Source organism: Myotis brandtii, unplaced genomic scaffold (genome assembly GCF_000412655.1).
Source record: "Myotis brandtii unplaced genomic scaffold, ASM41265v1 scaffold127, whole genome shotgun sequence".
Taxonomy (NCBI): domain Eukaryota; kingdom Metazoa; phylum Chordata; class Mammalia; order Chiroptera; family Vespertilionidae; genus Myotis; species Myotis brandtii.
In genome coordinates, this window is record NW_005354464.1 from 2,732,977 (window position 1) to 2,751,064 (window position 18,088).

Consider the following 18,088-nt stretch of genomic DNA (forward strand, 5'->3'; position numbering starts at 1 on the left):
CTCTTTTCAAATATATTATGTAGGCTAAGGTGAAATAGGTTATACTGCAGTATTTATACACTGCTTTCATCTATCCTAAATTAAATATGCGTTGTAACCCACTCAAACGGCCATTTGAAACTTGGCAAAATTCTCAGGACATAACGGTTAGATTGGGAACAGTTTTGTTTAAAGATTTACAATAGCACATTGTAAATTTGTGAATGTAGTTCCATGAGCAGATTAGAACAAATCTGCCAATTTACCATTTGTCAAGGGACAAAAAGGGGTCCCCAGACCAGTATTATATAAAATGTATTATATAATATTTAAAATACTTGAAAAATTCTCAATTTTGGGATATTGAATGGCACAGAGACTCCCCAGATACCTTTAGGAAACCGAAGTTATTTTAAAAAGGGAATGAAGAGTCACAGGGGGGTAAAGTACAGCACAGGGAATACAGTCAATAACATAATATTATAATAATGCTGTATGGTGCCAGATGGGCACTAGGCTTATCAGGGTGATCACTTTGTAAGTTATCTAAAAGTCTAATCACTTTGTTATATACCTAAAACTCATATGATACTGTATGTCAAATGTAATTGAAAAATTTAAAAGAGAAAAAAGGAAAAAAAAACGTACCAATATGAATTACAACTCTTATAATTAAGGGAGGTAGACTTCCCATAATTTTTCTGACAGATAGAAAGAAAACCACTGTGTCTCTCCAAATGTTGGGCAGTCTAAAGCTTATCATTAATAAACCCATTTTGCAGGATTTGAAACCTCTTAGGTCATATTAAAACTAGAGCCTGGTGCACGAATTTGTGCACCAGTGGGGTCCCTCAGCCTGGCCTGCAGGATCGGGCCAAAACTGGCTCTCCAACATCCCCTGAGGGGTCCAGGATTGTGAGAAGGTAAAGGCCAGGCCAAGGGACCCCACCAGTGCACGGGGCTGGGAAGGGATGTGGGAGGTTGGTCAGCCAGGGAGGGACTGTGGGAGGGCTCCAAGGTGTGTCTGGCCCATCATCTCGCTCAGTCCCAATCAGCCGGATCCCAACAGCAAGTTAACCTACCGGTCAGAGCGTATGCCCCCTGGTGGTCAGTGCACGTCATAACGAGCGATTGAGTGACCTTAGCATATCATTAGTATATCACACTTTGATTGGTTGAATGGCTGACAGGATGACCGGACACTTAGCATATTAGGCTTTTATTATATAGGATGATTTATTCAATTCTCTGAATTTGTACCTTACTATGGGAATTTGCTTGAGTTCTCACATTGTTGTTTAACTCCTTCAGCATTTCATTTTGCCAGTGTAATGGACTTCTTTTACTTGAGGGCTAGTATAAAAATTTTGACTTAAGATTCTCAAAGAATGACCTGTGGATCACTTGGGGTTCTTTCAGGGGGTCCATGAAATCAAACTATTTCATAATAATACTAGTGTAATTTGCCTTTTTAACCCACATTCTCTCATAAGTATACAGCGGAATTTTTAGAGATGCAAAGCATGCGATAATGTTATCACTCTGTGGCAATGAAATGTGTGCTTGTGTTATCTTAGGTTCTAAACTTGTCTCAATTTATCCTACAACTCAACAATAAAAAAAAACCAATCTGATTTTTAAAAAATGGGCAAAGGACTTGAACAGACATTTCTCCAAAAAAGACAGACAAATGGCCAATTAGCACATGAAAAGATGCTCGACATCATCAGCCATCAGATAAATGCAAATCAAAACCATAATGAAATACTACTTTACACCCATTAGGATGGCTTTATAAAAAGAAGAAAAAAAAGCTGGCAAGAATGTGGAGAAACTGGAACCCTTGTGCACTGTTGGTGGGAACGTTAAATGGTGCAGCCGCTATGGAAATCAGTATGGTAGTTCAGAAAAAAACAAAAAGATAGGACTACCATATTTATGATCCAGCATTTCTACTTCTGGGTATATGCCCAAGAAAATTGAAAACAGTCTCAAAGAGATATCTGTACCCCTATGTTCATAGTAGCATTATTCACAATAGCCTAAAGGCGGAAGCAACCCAAGTACCCATCAATAGATGAATGAATAAAAAAAGTGTGGTATATACAGTCAATAAAATATTAGTCAGCCTTAAAAAGGAAGGAAATTTGGACACATGATACAACATGGGAGACCCTTCAAGACATTATGCTAAGTGAAGTAAGCCAGTCACAAGAGGACAAATGCTGAGTGGTTTCGCTTATATGAGTCACCCAGCAGCCAAATTCATAGACACACAAAGCAGCATGGAGTTGCCAGGGGCTGGGGGAGGAGGAGCATGGTGCGCTTGTTTAATGGGTATAGCGTTTGAGTTTTGCACGAGGAGAATGGTTCTAAGGATGGATGGTGGTGACGGCCATACAACAATGTGAATGCAATGCCACTGAACTGTACACTTAAAATGGTTAAAATGGTAAATTTTGTTACTTATATTTAAAAATATACATCAAAATAATTTAAAATGTTCTCAGTTTAATTTTCTGTACAGTAAAAATTAATAGATGTAACAAATACAAACAAAGCTCTGTAGGGAGTTTCAGTGATTTTTAAGAATGTACAGGGGTCCTGAGACCAAAAAGTTTGAGAACTGCTGCTTTAGATATAAATATGTCCACACACTTCAGTGTCTGATTCAAAGCTATTATATTTTGCCAACTTTTGAATCACAGCCAAACTGAGTACACAGTCAGAAAATGTATAGGGGGTAGTTTCCTCAAATTGGTCTGAAATAAAAGCACATGACATTCCCTTAGTATAGACATAACAGTCAGTGGCTTAAGAGAAACCGGAGAGCATAAAAAGACCATTCTTAGGATGAGAGAGATCAGATGTAGAACAAAACCAGTAAGGCTTACCTGCATGCTATATGACCCATCCTGGTTGTATGTTACAGCGATGGCTACATCTTCAGAGGATAAAAATTAAACAAAATTAGAAGACCTTCATTTATTCAGTAACTGAGATTCCAAGAATCTGACTTTCAACATAAAGATAGCTAGCTGTTAGGGATAGCAACATCTGTTAACTCCCTGGCAATAAAGATTAAAAAACAACAACAAAAATACAACTTAGGCAGGTTTCAAAAAAAGGTGAATTTCAAACTTTTCCTTTTTAGAAATGGAGTTTTAGCTTTTTAGGACTGTAGGCTATTTAGATATTTTTTTTCACTATAAGAAAGGCTGCATTGTTATAGTAAAAACTGTAATTAATTGGGAAAAAGAAATTCTGGTTTAAGATCCAAATCTGCCACCTATGTGGCACGATCACCTCTGTGATCTTGACTAAGTCACTTAAAATCTCCGAGTCTTGGTTTTCTAATCCATTTGACCCATTAAATGGATGAGATGTAACAATGATGACATCAGTGTGAAAATATAAACTGTAACAGACTATACAAATATGATATACAATATATTCATTATTATGTGACTATAGAATTGGTTAAAGACTATGTAGGGAGATGGAAATTGAAACTTTTGTGGGCTAGAGAATGAAGACCAAAGTCATTCCATCTAGTCCTGACACTTCAACCATCATGTTGATGCTGCCAGCTCCTATCTGTTCCCAGTCTTTCTGCAGAACTCTAAGTCATGTCCAGCTAAATGTTCCATCCGTACTTTAAAATGAACATAGTGTGTCCAACAAATCCTCTCCCACCTCCGCCTGCTTTCCCTCCTGCCCTGTGAGCGCCATAACTGGCAATGTTATTCCCCTTGCCATCCTGGTTTAAAACCTGCCATTCTTACCTTCTCCTTTGCTTTCTACTTCCAACCGCCACCACAGCACTGCCAAAGTCTTCCCTTGGATGCCTGGACCACCCATTTCTTGCGCCTGCCCCTGACTCGGACAGCGGCCTCAGGCCTGGCTGACCTGAGGAGGACCTGCCAGGACTTCCTGCTCCCTGTCCCAACCCTCCCAGCTGATTCCTAGCATGTCCCCACCACAGTAAAAACACTTGGCTTTGTATTGAGAGCACCAAACGCTGTCATATTTCCCGCCATTCTTCCACACAGCCCTGTGTCCGACCAAATGGGAAAATGGGCCAATTAACATTCTCCAGGTGCCTCTATCCTTCTCCTCTCTGTGCCCTTTGCCCAGGCCCCTCCCACTGACCCCCACCCCTCCTCCACATTGTGCTCACTGGGGAAGAGCCTGTCTGGGGGGATGAATCCTCTCTCCTCTGTACATTTAGACGTCTACATATAAACACCATACGGATTCTCCCCTCAGCAGGGTATGATAGAGTGGTTTTTCTCTTTATCAATTGTTTTAAAAAACTGCAAAAATAAAAATGTTCACGAGGCCTAAAAGTCCTCCCGATTGCCCAGGTGTCAGTCCTATTAAACGCTGGAACGTGTGAATGCTTTCGGGCCTTTCAGAATACACATGCAGGTTTGTATTTTTCTTTTATAAAAATAGGACATTGCTATACATGTTGTTCTGCAACCAACTTTATTGTAGTTAACATGTGACATACAGACCTACTTTGTTCTTTTAACAGGAGCAAGGGAATAGTTTAAAATAATAATGGTGATGATGACAGCTGATGTTTGTTGACTGCTTGCTACATGCCATTCAATGAGCTAAGTGCTTTACACATGTTGTTTCATTTAGTATGTACAACACCACAAGGAAGTGACTGCCGCTGCCATGCCCAGTTACGGCGGCGGAGGACAGTGGATGCTTACAGAGCACGTGACTTGCCCAAGGGTCACAGAAAACAAGCGAGCCAGATTCAAACCCATACGGTCTACCTCCAGGGCCGCATCATTACCACTACTCCATCCTGCTTCCCAACACACCCTTCTCCTTTGCCAAGTGGCAAATTCTTTAAGAGAAAAACATAGGAGCAAAGACATCTTTTATCTCTTCTTCACATTGTTCAGAATATTTATTGTTTCATAAACTTTGTCCTGAACGTATAAACTTCTCTATCCTGTATCTTGTCAATAACTTTAACTCTTTTTAAGAGAAAATGCAGGGGTCGGGGGAAGGGAGGGGAGGAAAGAGAGGGGAGGGGAGGGGAGATATTTGAAGATGCTAGGAAGCTGTCACACTGCCAGCTTTGACGACAGGAAGACAGAGGGGCCCCGAGTAAACTAATGCAAGCCGCCTCTAGAAACTGGAAAAGGAACCGATTCTCTCTTTGAGCCTCCAGATGGAGCACAGGCCTGCCAGCGCTTTGATTTTAGGGCCCCTGACCTCCCAAACTGTAAATTTGTGTCATTTTAAACCATTAAGTTTGTGGCAATCTGTTACAGCTGCAAAAATAAAATAAAATAAAAAATCACATCTTCAAAGCCTTCCTATTCATTCTGCCATCAGAAAGATCATTTTGACTTGAGTACTGGATTTGCTTATTACCTTGCCTGCACTGTTCTCCCCGGGATTAAATCAAAATGCTGCCATATCACATAAAGCTCCGTAGTCTCGGCCCCTACCCGTCCCCCCGGTCTCATCAACCACCACTCTCCCCAGGAATACTCTGCTTCCCATTTAGCAGCCGTTCTTGATTTCCCAACATTCCACACTCTTTCCAGAAGCTGTGACTTCTGCCCCAAGGATTTTCCTCCTCATTATTTAGCAGGCTCATCTCTACTCATTCTTAATGTATTGAATCTATCATTACCTTTTCTGCAAAGCCTTCCCTGACTTCCTCAGTCAGGATGCAGACCCTCTCTTTGAAGATCCCATAAAACCTGTATTTGCAGAGTATATTACACATTTTCCCATGAAAATCTGCCTCCAACTACTCTGTGAGCTTCTCGAGGGCAAAGATCATGGCCCTCTATTGGTTTATGCCCTTTTCCGAGTAAATATTAAGTACTCAGTCAGAGCTACTGAATAAGTGAACGAATATGTACTTTAATGTTCTCTTAACCATAATACAAGCTTTCCAGTTCACCCTTATATACATTTTTATCTTAAATCCTGCCAGTATTCTCATTTATCATTTTGTCTTTAATGTGTCCTTACATACTTAAACACAATTATTATTCTAGTTAAAAAAAAAGAGAAAATGCATCTCATTATCCCAGATCAGTTTTCTTTCAATTTATAAAATATGAAGTCTTTTAATAACATGAATGCCAATAGAATCACAGTAAAGACATCGCCAGAAAAAGTCTAAATTCTTTTATGTATAGTAGGGTAACTCAACCTGTTCCCCTCTCCCCTAGATATCTCTTGACCGCCCACAAGAGAATCTTAAACATCTCTTATGTATTTAATAAGGTATGAAAGTTTAACATGATGCAGTGTTAGGTAAGCACATGCACCTTGAAGTCTGCGTTCAAATTCTGGCTCTACCAATTCCTTTTGGTGTGATTTTAAGGAACTTATCATTCTCTCTAAGCCTTTTGCAAAGGTTTTATAAAGTCGACACTAATAATAACACCAATTTCATTGGCCTGTTCTGAAAATGCAAAAGAAATAATTCATGGAAGGTGCTTAACACAATAGCTCACATACACCAAACAGTAAGTCTCAGCTATTATTCTTATTATTATTGAGGGCAGGGCAGGGTTCTGTGAAACAAGGCCAGTAGCAACAAAGTGAGAATATCTTTCAAGTCTTGATTATTTGAAATACTTGGCCATTCTCACTGAGACCATTAAGAGCTGGTTCTACTTTATATTCATAAATGCTTCTGGGCCCTTGGGCTTCTTGTTTGGTGCACTCTCATTCAACCACAGTCACTGCGGATTAGCATAACATTTCTGAAAACTGTGACATGCGGACCTGGGTTATTGTTGAAAAATACTGCCAAAAGGAAGTAGTGAACAGCAATTATGTTGGCTCTTCAATTATATTTATTTTTAAAAATAAAAATAAAAATCCAAGAAATGCAATATAATTCAAAACACTGCTCGGTGCCTCAGTGAAGATCCATGCCAAATAACACAGTTGGCTCATCTGAATTATAATCACACAGGCTATTTTTCTGTTTAATTTAGATTGAAGAGGCCACTTGAATTTTATTGCTGCTGATACTGTATTCAGCATATTCAGCCTAGTGTAAGATACTTTCTCATTTGGGAGGCTGTTTTTTAGGATGAAATGAATAAATAAATACACCCGCATAAAACGGATAGCTTAACCATTTGCAGAATGCTACTCTACAAGGGATGTTTGCAAACTTCCTTTCCAAGCACTCCGTGCACTTAAGGTAATGACCATCTAGGCTCAGGATGAAAAGATATCTAAAGAGCTGTAACCCAATCAACTGTGTCAACAAGGAATTTGTTAAGAAGTGAGTGGATGTCTACATAGAACTGGGGTAGAGAGGAGGGTGCTGTGATGAGCTGGCAGGAAGATTCTGTTCTACCTGATAGGCACGTTTTATAATGGAGTTGTCACAGGTCAAGGATACCTCACCTTCAAGGTTACCCAGTCCTTCCTGCTCTGACTGCACCCCTCTGGCTTCCCATGCAAACTGTATTGCAGCAGAAGGCATATAGCCACCAGCTATTACATGATTCTGGTCCCTCTGGTACACTGTTCCAGCCCAAATTTTGTGTCAGCCTCTCCTAACTTCAGTTACAATAAATCAGCTCCCACCCTGAACCTACTCAAATTAGTGTGCAATCAAAAATCAATTTGCCGTATAGGGGGTAACGTGGGGATAAGGACACATATGTAATATCTTAATCAATAAAAATATTTTTAAAAAATCAATTTGCCACTGGAAAAGTGGTGGAAATAGCATAGGAATCAGGGTCAGAAAGATTAGGTGTCAAACATTGGCTCTGCCACTTACTAGTCTTGAATAAGTTATTGTACCTTCCATGCCATCGTTTCATCAGCCATACGTGGCTATAACAGTGACTCCCCCTTATTAAATTGTGAAGATAAAATTTACAGGTGATAAGGCACTTAATAATAAATTACATTTCTTTATTAACCCACTTCCACCTTAGATACTGCCTGAGTAGTGGGTAATCTTTCTTGTTTAGAGTTTTGGATATTGTTTTTCTTATTTAAAGGAATACATTCTCACCCTGGTTGGGTGTTCACTGGTTAGAGCATCGGCCTGCGAACCAAAGGCATGTGCCTCTGTTGCAGGTTCGATCCCTGGCCTCAGTCCTGGTCGGGCATGTGTGGGAGGCAACCAATTGCTCGCTCTCTCTCTCTCCCCATCTCCCTCTTTCTGTCCCTCCTTCCTCCATCCCTTCCACTCTCTTTAAAAATCAATGGAGTGATTTAAAAAAAAAATCCATTGAGGATTAAAAAAAAAAAAGTAATACATTCTTGGGAGGGAAAAGAAGGGTAAAAAAAATAAAATATAAAAGTACTGCATTCTCACTGAAGAAATATAAAGCAAAGAAAGTACAAAGAAGCATGGGGGGGAAAAGACCGCCTCAAATCCCACCACCCAGTGGTAACCTCACTAAAATGTTGGCAAATTTTACTTTAGTCATTTTGCTATGTATGTTTTATAACATATTTTTAGAATATTTACAAAATACAGAAAAAGTGTAATGAAGAAAAAAAAATCAACTCTACCACCCAGAGCAAATCAATTCTATCATTTTGGCATACTTCCTCACAATGTTTAGGCCAGGGATCTTTGAAAAATATATAATTGAGTGACTGTGGCTGAGCTGAATCCATTTTTCCCCAGGTAAATGTGATCTATTTCTATAAAGCACATTTCCCTTCTAATAAAACGTTACTTACTGTTTTCACCATCCCTAAGAGTCATGTTTCTGGTGTAAGAAATATTCAGTCTTCTTCCACTGCTGGATGCAAAAGGAGAATATTGATCTGAAAGAAAATTCAACAGCAAATTTACGAACATCAAGCCTACTAAATTTATACCTTACAAAAGAAAACAGGAACACAGTTCCTATACTGACAGCTTGTATGTGTTTTCTTTGTTCTTCTCGTTGCTTTAAATTTAAATGAGATATTTCAATTTACATCTCAGGAGGTTGCATATGAAAACTCCCAGCTTCTCTTAAAAAGTGAGACTATGTGCAGCCTAAACTCTCATCCGTTGGTGGCATGAGCTGCACGGTGGCCATCCCTTTTGATGGGTCTACTGCATTCCAGGGCACCCAAATCTCTACCTCTCGCCATTTCCCTTTCACCTGGCCTCTCTTATTCTCCTGTTACTGGTCCACCTAGAGGGGTTTGAGTGTACAGCCTCTGCTGGACAATATCCAGAAGCTACAGCATGACTAAATTGAAGCAATTTACTCTGAAGTTCCTATCTGTGCTGGTTATAAATTTTAAAAAGAGGTGAGAGTAAGAAGACACTCCATTCTAAAAAGGCTAAGAACAAGCAGGCTTAGGAATGCCATATGGAGCACACTTAGATGCATTTCATTTAATGTAACAGGACAAAATGAGGAGAGAGCACAAATCTCCTAAAGATGTAATTATGTGTTTTAAGCTTTCAATATAACTTTCTTGAATGAATCTAAAAATTAATTATTCTAAAAATAGGATCCTATAATCCTATATAATAAAACCTAATATGCAAATCGGCCGAACAGTGGAACGACCAGTCGCTATGATGTACACTGACCACCAGGGGGCAGACACACAGGGGCAGTGCTGCTCAGTCAGAAGCCAGGCTCACAGCTGGCAGCAGTGGTGGCAGGAGCCTTTCCTGCCTCCACAGCAGCACTAAGGACCCCTCGGGAGATGTCATGCAGAGAGCGGGCCTAAGCCGGCAGTTGCACATCCCCTGAGGGGTCCTGGACTGCGAGAGGGCGCAGGCTGGCCTGAGGGACACCCCCTGAATGTCATGCACTGGGCCTCTAGTAATATAATAATCCTAATAATAGTGAATAGATAATGAATTCCATTTTTTCCCCTATTACTCCAAAAGTCAGTTAGCGTAAATAAATATTATTGAGCAAGTTTGGGAGAGCTCAGGTTTTGCTCAATTTAGAGGGAAGAACTGTTTAAAGGAGAACTGACTGAAACTATAATAAGCTAGTGAATTTTCATCATGAATTTCCAGCTTCCGGGGTGTTAGGAAGTTGGACACTGACTTAGTGGGATGCTGAGGCAGCCAGTCAGGACGAACCTCTGCCTGTCTTTCCCAAGCTCCGACTCTATGACATGATGGAGTAACTAGGTCTCCAGTTAGTCAGAAATTTGATCACAGAATAAAAAAAGAGCGGAGAAAATAACCATAAATCAGGGTAACCCAGTGGAATCCGAGTGCCTCCGGGACCCGGGAAGTTGCTGCAGGTACAGAGGCTACAACAAAGCAGGCCACAGGGAGTGGTGGATAAAAGAAGTTGGAAGGGATTGGCATAGGCTGCAGCAAGCACTGGTGTTTGGTTGAAAAGAGATCCATCTCTACGTTGTTAGGTGATTAGTTAAGATATATCTAAAGGGTTAGAAGTGTTTATGGAATGTATCCAGAATATGTGAAGAGCTCTCTTCGGACTAAAAGCCACATTAGCAGAGGATGGTGTCAATCACTGAGAGAAGAAAGGGAGGTAAGAGTGGCATAAAGAAAAAAAGGTATGGTCAATAATCCTATATAATAAAAGCCTAATATGCTAAGTGTCTGGTCGTCCAGTTGGCCGTTCAACCAATCAAAGCGTAATATGCTAATGATATGCTAAGGCTGCTCAACTGCTCACTATGACGTGCACTGACCACCAGGGGGCAGACAGTTGACCAGTCACTATGACATGCACTGACTACCAGGCGGCAGACGTTCCGACCGGTGGGTTAGCTTGCTGCTGGGGTCCGGCTGATCAGGACTGAGCGAGACAGGCCGGACACACCCTGGAGCCCTCCTGTGGTTCCTCCCCAGCTGGCCAACCTCCCACATCCCTCCCCAGCCCAGATTGTGCACCAATGAGGTCCCTCAGCCTGGCCTGCATTCTCTTGCAATCTGGGACCCCTCGGGGGATGTCGGAGAGCTGGTTTCGGCCCAACAGCAAAACGACGGGTTGCTATGATGCGCACTGACCACCAGGGGGCAGATGCTCAAAACAGCATCTGACCCCTGGTGGTCAGTGCTCTCCCACAGGGGGAGCGCCGCTCAGCCAGAAGCCAGGCTCATGGCTGGTGAGTGCAGTGGTAGTGGTGAGAGCCTCTCCCGCCTCCACAGCAGTCGGACATCTCCCGAGGGCTCCCTGATTGCAAGAGGGCATAGGCCGGGCTGAGGGACCGCCCGCCCCCTGAATGCACGAATTTCGTGCACTGGGCCTCTAGTCCATATATATAAAAGCCTAATATGCAAAGTGTCCCCTTGGGAGTTTGACCAACTGGGAGTTCAATCGCTTGCTATGACATGTGCTGACCACCAGGGGGCGGTGCGGAACGAAGGAAAGCCCCAGCCGGTGGCAGGCAGCTGGCAGCCGCTAGGGACCCTGCCTGTGCACTGGGCCTCTAGTTATTCATAAAATCTTGACAAGCAGGGGAAACAGAAATGCATTCCATACCTTGTGTCTGAATTTGGAAAGCATCTGACATGGCTTTCTCCTTGAGGATGAGGCCCAGAGCTGCCTGGCATAAAAACTCTTTGGCTGTGGCCTTCCGACTGGGCAGCAGTTCTTCCCGGTGCTGAGGGATGAAGTCAGTGTGCACGTTCCCAGCTTTGAACTCCGGGTGGCCAGCCAGCCTGAGGAGGAAGTCAATGTTGGTGTGTAGTCCGACAATCTAGAAAGAGAATAAAGCCCACGTCCCCAAGGAGTGGGGAAAACAACATATTCAGAAAAGCATTTGTATGGCTTCTGCTCCTTTTGCTGAGTATCTTCTACTATCGGCAATTCTCAGGCAAACAATAAAAACCCCACTTCTCCATCACTATATTCTGGACTTAACACTTAAAGCTACATCTACTATGATAAAGAGGCCACAGGAAATGGTGTTAGTGCAGGTAGTGTGGAAAGACATTTAATTGACTTGGATTAAGAAAGTGATAAATGTTAAGAAACTTAAATGAAATTTATTGGCAAGTCTTTGAAGACCTGCCACTCAGAACACTCCCACAGCAGAAGGCACGATTACACACTGGGGAGGGGATTGGGTGAAATTACCTCAAAAGAGGTTCTAACACTAAAATCCAAATTTTACATACCGATATAAAAATAAAAAGGTATAAAACATAACCCAGTAAACGGAATCAAGGGTAAAGCCAGCTATCTGGGCCTCGAGTTTGTTCATTTGTTTGTTCGTTCATTCATTCATTCGCCATATACTGAGCACCTTTTAGGTGCCAGATCCTCATCAAGATACTAGGGACACGCCCTAACTGGTTTGGCTCAGTGGATAGAGTGTCGGCCTGCAGACTGAAAGGTCCCAGATTCGATTCCGGTCAAGGGCATGTACCTTGGTTGCGGGCACATCCCCAGTAGTGGGTGTGCAGGAGGCAGCTGATCAAGGTTTCTCTCTCATCGATGTTTCTAACTCTCTATCCCTCTCCCTTCCTCTCTGTAAAAAATCAATAAAATATATTTTAAAAAAAAAGATACGGTGGACACAGTGAAGAACAAAACACACAAAGTCCTTGCCTCACAGAGCCTACATTCTAGGAAAAGATAATAAACAATATCTATAAAAAAAATTCTAATATAATGTCAGGTGATGTGAAGAAAAATAAGGCTGTCTAAGGGGACAGAGAACAGCAAAGGGTTCTATTTTATTTTATTTTTTACTACAGGCCCGATGCACGAAGTTCGTGCAAGAGTAGGCCTTCCTTCCCCCAGCTGCCGGCACCAGCTTCCCTCTGGCACCCGGGACCTGGGCTTCCCTCTGGCCACCAGCAGGCACCTGGGACCCGGGCTTCCCTTGCAGCCCCGGCTTCGTCCGGAAGGTCCGGAAGGACGTCTGGTCTAATTAGCATATTACGCTTTTATTATTATGTATTTTATTGATTTTAGAGAGAAGAAGGGAGAGGGAGAGGGAGATAGAAACATCAATGATGGGAGAGAATCATTGATCATCTGCCTCCTGTTTACCCCCTACATGTCCCCTACTGGGGATCAAGCCCACAACCAGGCCATGTGCCCTGACCGGGAATCAAACTGTGACCTCCTGGTTCATGTGTCGATGAGCCACACCAGCTGGGTAAAGAATCTTATTTTAAATGTGACAGCCTTGACATGACTCTGAGGAGGTGAGTAGTGCCTGAGGGTGGTGGGAGGGAGCCCTGTGATCAAGTGTGGGAAGAACATTCTGGAGAGAAAACAGGAACACATGGCACAATGCTGTGTGTGTCTAAAGAATGGCAAGGAGGTCAGTGTGGTTGGAGCCACAGAGATCAGAGGTTTTTAATGACATATAATAATTAGAATATCATGGGTTAAAGAGCAATCCTTCCGTGAAGCTAAATCAGCTGGTACAGGACTTACTGCACCAAGAAAATTAATGTGCTACAAAACAGCAACAAACGATGAAATGGATAAAACTGAACATCATTATTTTCCTTTGGAGAAAATAATACCAACTGTAGGCCACACTTGTATAGCAACCACGCTCCCGTGGTGTAGTGGTTATCACGTTCGCTCACACACGTGTGGAGCTGGCCTTACCTACAGGATCAAGAGGAATTTCCTATCGATTTCCCTGAAGTATAACACGGACCCTAATAGTTTCAGTCCTGCAAGCTTTCGTTTCCAGCTGGAATCAAGAAGTCCTCAAGCCCATGGGAATTCTCCCACATAAAATGAATCTGATCGTGAGATATGGGCGGCTGGTGGAAATAAGTTGACAAGGACAAAGGCTGACCACTCCTGACAGACCTGCTTGGCTGTGGAGATACAGAGAGCATGAGGGTCACCAACACGGCCCCGTCACTCACGTGGTACTGACGAAGGCTGTACCTCAGCTTGGTCAAGGCCGCCTGGCGATCTGCAGCCCACACAACCAGCTTCGCAATCATGGGGTCATAATGCACTGACACTTCGTCCCCTGGAATTGAAAAAACCGCAACAACCTCTCAAAGTCAAAACCAAAGGGATACAATGTGACAGCAAGACGTTCTGCTGTGGCTTTATGTACATTTCACACCCAATCCTCACAGACCTCATGACAGATATGGCCCCCACCATTTTATTCACGAGGAACTGAAGCTCACGGGGTTTAAAAACTTATCAAACGTCCAAGGAGGGTGTGGCCATCCTGTCCGTTCAAAACCATGACCCAATGACACCCAGGCCGGTTTCCCCATCCTATCTTCTTCTTGAAAGTCAGAACAAACTCCCTCTACCTCTCATATCTCAATTGCTCTGCCCTCAGCATTCCCTTCCCTCCACCGTTTCCCTCATCAGACAAATGAGGGTAACCATTCCTCTGTCCTGTGGTTGCTGGGAGGACTGACAATAAAGTGCCAAATGCTGTACCTGGCAGAGCTGATAAACAAATAGCAGTCATCATACGAATCTCAATCACTGGTTAGAAACTAGGTCAAGGCAAAAGGCTGTGGTATATTACAGACTACTGTTCTAGACCCTTGTGATTTTGACAGGTCACTTGATGCCTCTAAAACCCAGGGTCTCCAGATGCAAAACCAAGGGGTTGGATTACACTCCCTTATCCATCCATCCACCCCACCCCCCACTCGCCCACCAACACATAGTGAACACCTTGTAGGCCTAGACTTGAGCAAGGTGCTGCAAATATACCATAGAAGACGGTCCCTCCCTTAAGAATCTTACAGCCTGATGGGAAAATAGGCAAGGAATAGGTTACCATAGATAATATGATAAGGGCCAGGTCTGAGGGATGCACGGGACACAGAAGGGGAGTCCTGGGAGAAGCTTCCTGGACTAGGTTATCCCTCCCAGTGTCACGATGTGACCCTGGGAGCACGTCTCAGAATTACATCTCTTACCCTTTGAGCCCTCTTATTAAGTTACACTGCAAGCTTTGCTGGCCCTACAGGTTTTTTCTTTTCTATTGCAAGGCCCCTCTTTTCTTTCCAAGATGTTCTGCTGTGAAGTTAAAAATGTACTGACTACCAAATCTTGCTGTGGCTTAGGCAAGAGCTATCAACGTGTTGCCAATGTATCATCAAGAAGCCCCAATTCCTCATTTTGGCTTTCAAGACCCATACGATTTGCTCTCAACCTATGTCTGTCTCCAGGCACATCTCCAACTACTTACCATCCTACACCATTTTCCCAGCCACATATTTTCTTACAGTTCTTCAAATTCACTTTTCTTTAATGTGTTACATATGCCTACTCAAATCCACGCTAGATTTCCTCTTTTAAAAGTGTCTCACATTAGCTCTTAGTCCTAGAACTGCTATCACTGCTCTGCAAATGAAGTTAAGGTGGCAACAGACGGTGGTGGCTTAGAGCACAGACTCTGGAGCCAGACTGCCTGGGTCTGAGTCATGGCTGCAAGGGTGATCCTGGGCAAGTCACGTAACTTCTCCGTGTCCTGGTTTCGTCATCTAGAAAATGGGGGTGAGAACACCTACTCATAGGACAGTGCTCCAGGTTAAAGGAGCCTGTACGAAAAGTCACCTAGAACAGCACCTGCACGTAAGTGCTAAATGGCTGTTAGCTGTGACCATCGTTACTGATCAACGCTGAACTGTGATAGCTCTTGTGCTGTTAGTTTTTACTTTTAACTTCTTTTATTATTGTTTAGCTTGCACTAAGTTTTCATATTAATTCTCCAGCTTGACTTGAAGGCAGAGTGCCTTAGGCATAGCGAATATCAGTCACCTTAAATCATGTTTGGAACCAGGCAAAGTAAAAAAATATAAAACAACACACACAAAATACTTATTGCTTAAGTTTGATCAAGTACTGCTGCATTTGAAAAAAGAGCCTATTGATTAAACTACTAGTCATTCCTTAAAAATAACTATTACAGAAGGAAAAAAAAATTGCTGCGAAATCAATTAAATCCTTTATTTTAAAACATACTAGACATTCCCACAAGACACAAGGAAAAGACCCCCATCCAAAAATAAGAATGCACTAAAAGTTAAAAAGACTTTCTGTTTTATTTCCGCTTACCTTGCCGTACCCCAGTTTCAATCCTAGTGGAAAGGTCCGCGGGAGGGGTGGCGAGATGCACCAGTGGTCCGGCCCCCGGCATGAAGTTATTGTGAGGGTCTTCTGCGTATATTCTAGCTTCAAACGCGTGGCCCCGGAGAGTTATTTCTTCCTGGCTCAAAGGAATCTTCTCTCCTGCTGCAACCTGGTGACAGGAGAGTATGTACTTCTTATAAAAATCCACCTTAAAGCAGCTATGAGACTAGCAAGTTGATGGTCTTGCCTTTTTTATGGAAAATGTACATTTGGACTTCACAATGAAGCCACATAAAAATTATTATTTTATCCACTGCCTCGAGTATTGGGCAGAAAGAAGATATTTAAAAAACAGATGCAGCTTGCCCAGCTGGCATGGCTCAGTGGTTGAGCATCAACCTATGAACCAGGAGGTCACAGTTCGATTCCCGGTTAGGGCACATGCCTGGGTTGTGGGCTCAATCCTCAATAGGGGGCGTGCAGGAGGCAGCCTATCAATGATTCTCTCGCATCATTGATGTTTCTACCTCTCTCTCCTTCTCCCTCTCTGAATCCAATAAAAATTAAAAAACAAAACAAAACAGAGGCAGCTTGAAAATAAAGTATTAATTACAATGGACTTCTAGAGTTTTTAAATAGAAAATGCAAGCAAACTGCTGACTAAATTATAAATATAAAATCAGTGTTATTTTCTATATAATTAAAACTAAGATTTCTTTCTGGCACCATGCTCTCAGTTATCATCTAAAACATTAGCATTCAGTTACAAAATCAATCTTTTTTTAAAAAAATAGTAAATTATCTGTTGGTGTTCACAGCTATAGGTAAAGTGTAACATTAGACATCTTTGTAATTTTAATCAGCAAGTGAGTGATAAAGCAAAACAGAAAGGGGAACATCATGGTTTTTCAATTATTTTATTATGTTTATGTTTATGTACATTGCATAGCACTGGATTATAAACAGAAAAAGGCTATTGGAAGACTTGCTGCCATGCTTTCCCTTTAAGTTTTCCTCCAAGATGAGAAAATGACAACCTGAGAAAGCAAAAGCTACAGGGAAAAATCTCTAAGTAACTTAGTATCACATTGAACTAAACAGATAAGCATAAAACAGAAGCAGGTGCCATCTCTTTAAATATGTAAATAAGGAAAATCAGGAACCACAGCAGTTAGGAATAAAAGGAAAGCGGACAGAAGTGAATGTCTTTATGGCATGGTGTTTCAAACCACAGACTCTGCAGCCATATTCCCTAGGAACCTTTTATCCTCGGTGATTTCAAGAATCTAGACTCTTTTGGGTTATTGCTTCAGAAAAAAAATCTTCCTTTTCCTTGAATTGTGGAAACATAAGCAGTCTTTCCAGAAGTTTCTAAACCAACTGCACTTCTCCTGATACCCACGAACACCAACTAGCCTGATGCGCCTGGTTTTCATTAGCTCCCAAGGCTATAGAGGCCCAGAAGAGTCTCTTGGCTCAATTAAAACCACCAATCAACCCCAAGGAAATTGAAAAAGCAGCATATTGTCCACAGAAGTTCCAAAAAAACCAAAATTATCAAAATAATCAAGACTTTAGCATCATAATATGAAAAAAACAATTTAGATTCAGGTTATACTGTATATAAAGAACCAAGAATCCCACAGAGATTGACTATTCATCATATGACTTAAAAAACTTTTTTAAAAAAGAAGGCTGATGCACAGCAAAAGAAACCATCAACAAAACAACAAGAAAGCCCACTGCATGGGAGAACATATTGGCCAATGTTATCACCGATAAGGGTTTAATCTCCAACATTTACAGGGAACTCATACAACTTAACAAAAGAAAGATAAACAATCCAATCAAAAAATGGGCAAAGGACCTAAATAGACACTTTTCAAAAGAGGACATTCAGAAAGCCAAGAGACATATGAAAACATGCTTGAAGTCACTAATCATCCGAGAAATGCAAATCAAAACAATAATGAGGTACCATCTCACACCTGTCAGAATGGCTATCATCAACAAATCAACAAACGACAAGTGCTGGAGAGGATGTGGAGAAAAGGGAACACTTGTGCACTGCTGGTGGGAATGCAGACTGGTGCAGCCACTATGGA

The 18,088-nt window shown here is 42.0% G+C and overlaps 1 protein-coding gene across 1 annotated transcript in view; it reads right to left on the reverse strand.

Moving 5' to 3' along the window:
* MCCC1 (methylcrotonoyl-CoA carboxylase 1 (alpha)) overlaps positions 1-18,088 on the reverse strand; it is a 56,843-nt gene that overhangs the window by 5,248 nt on the left and 33,507 nt on the right. Inside the window, exons 11-15 of the mRNA XM_005859503.2 lie at positions 15,969-16,152; positions 13,796-13,905; positions 11,436-11,652; positions 8,698-8,784; positions 2,874-2,923 (exon numbers count right to left, since the gene is read on the reverse strand). Coding sequence (XP_005859565.2) covers positions 2,874-2,923; positions 8,698-8,784; positions 11,436-11,652; positions 13,796-13,905; positions 15,969-16,152 — 648 coding nt within the window. The remainder of the gene's footprint in view (positions 1-2,873; positions 2,924-8,697; positions 8,785-11,435; positions 11,653-13,795; positions 13,906-15,968; positions 16,153-18,088) is intronic.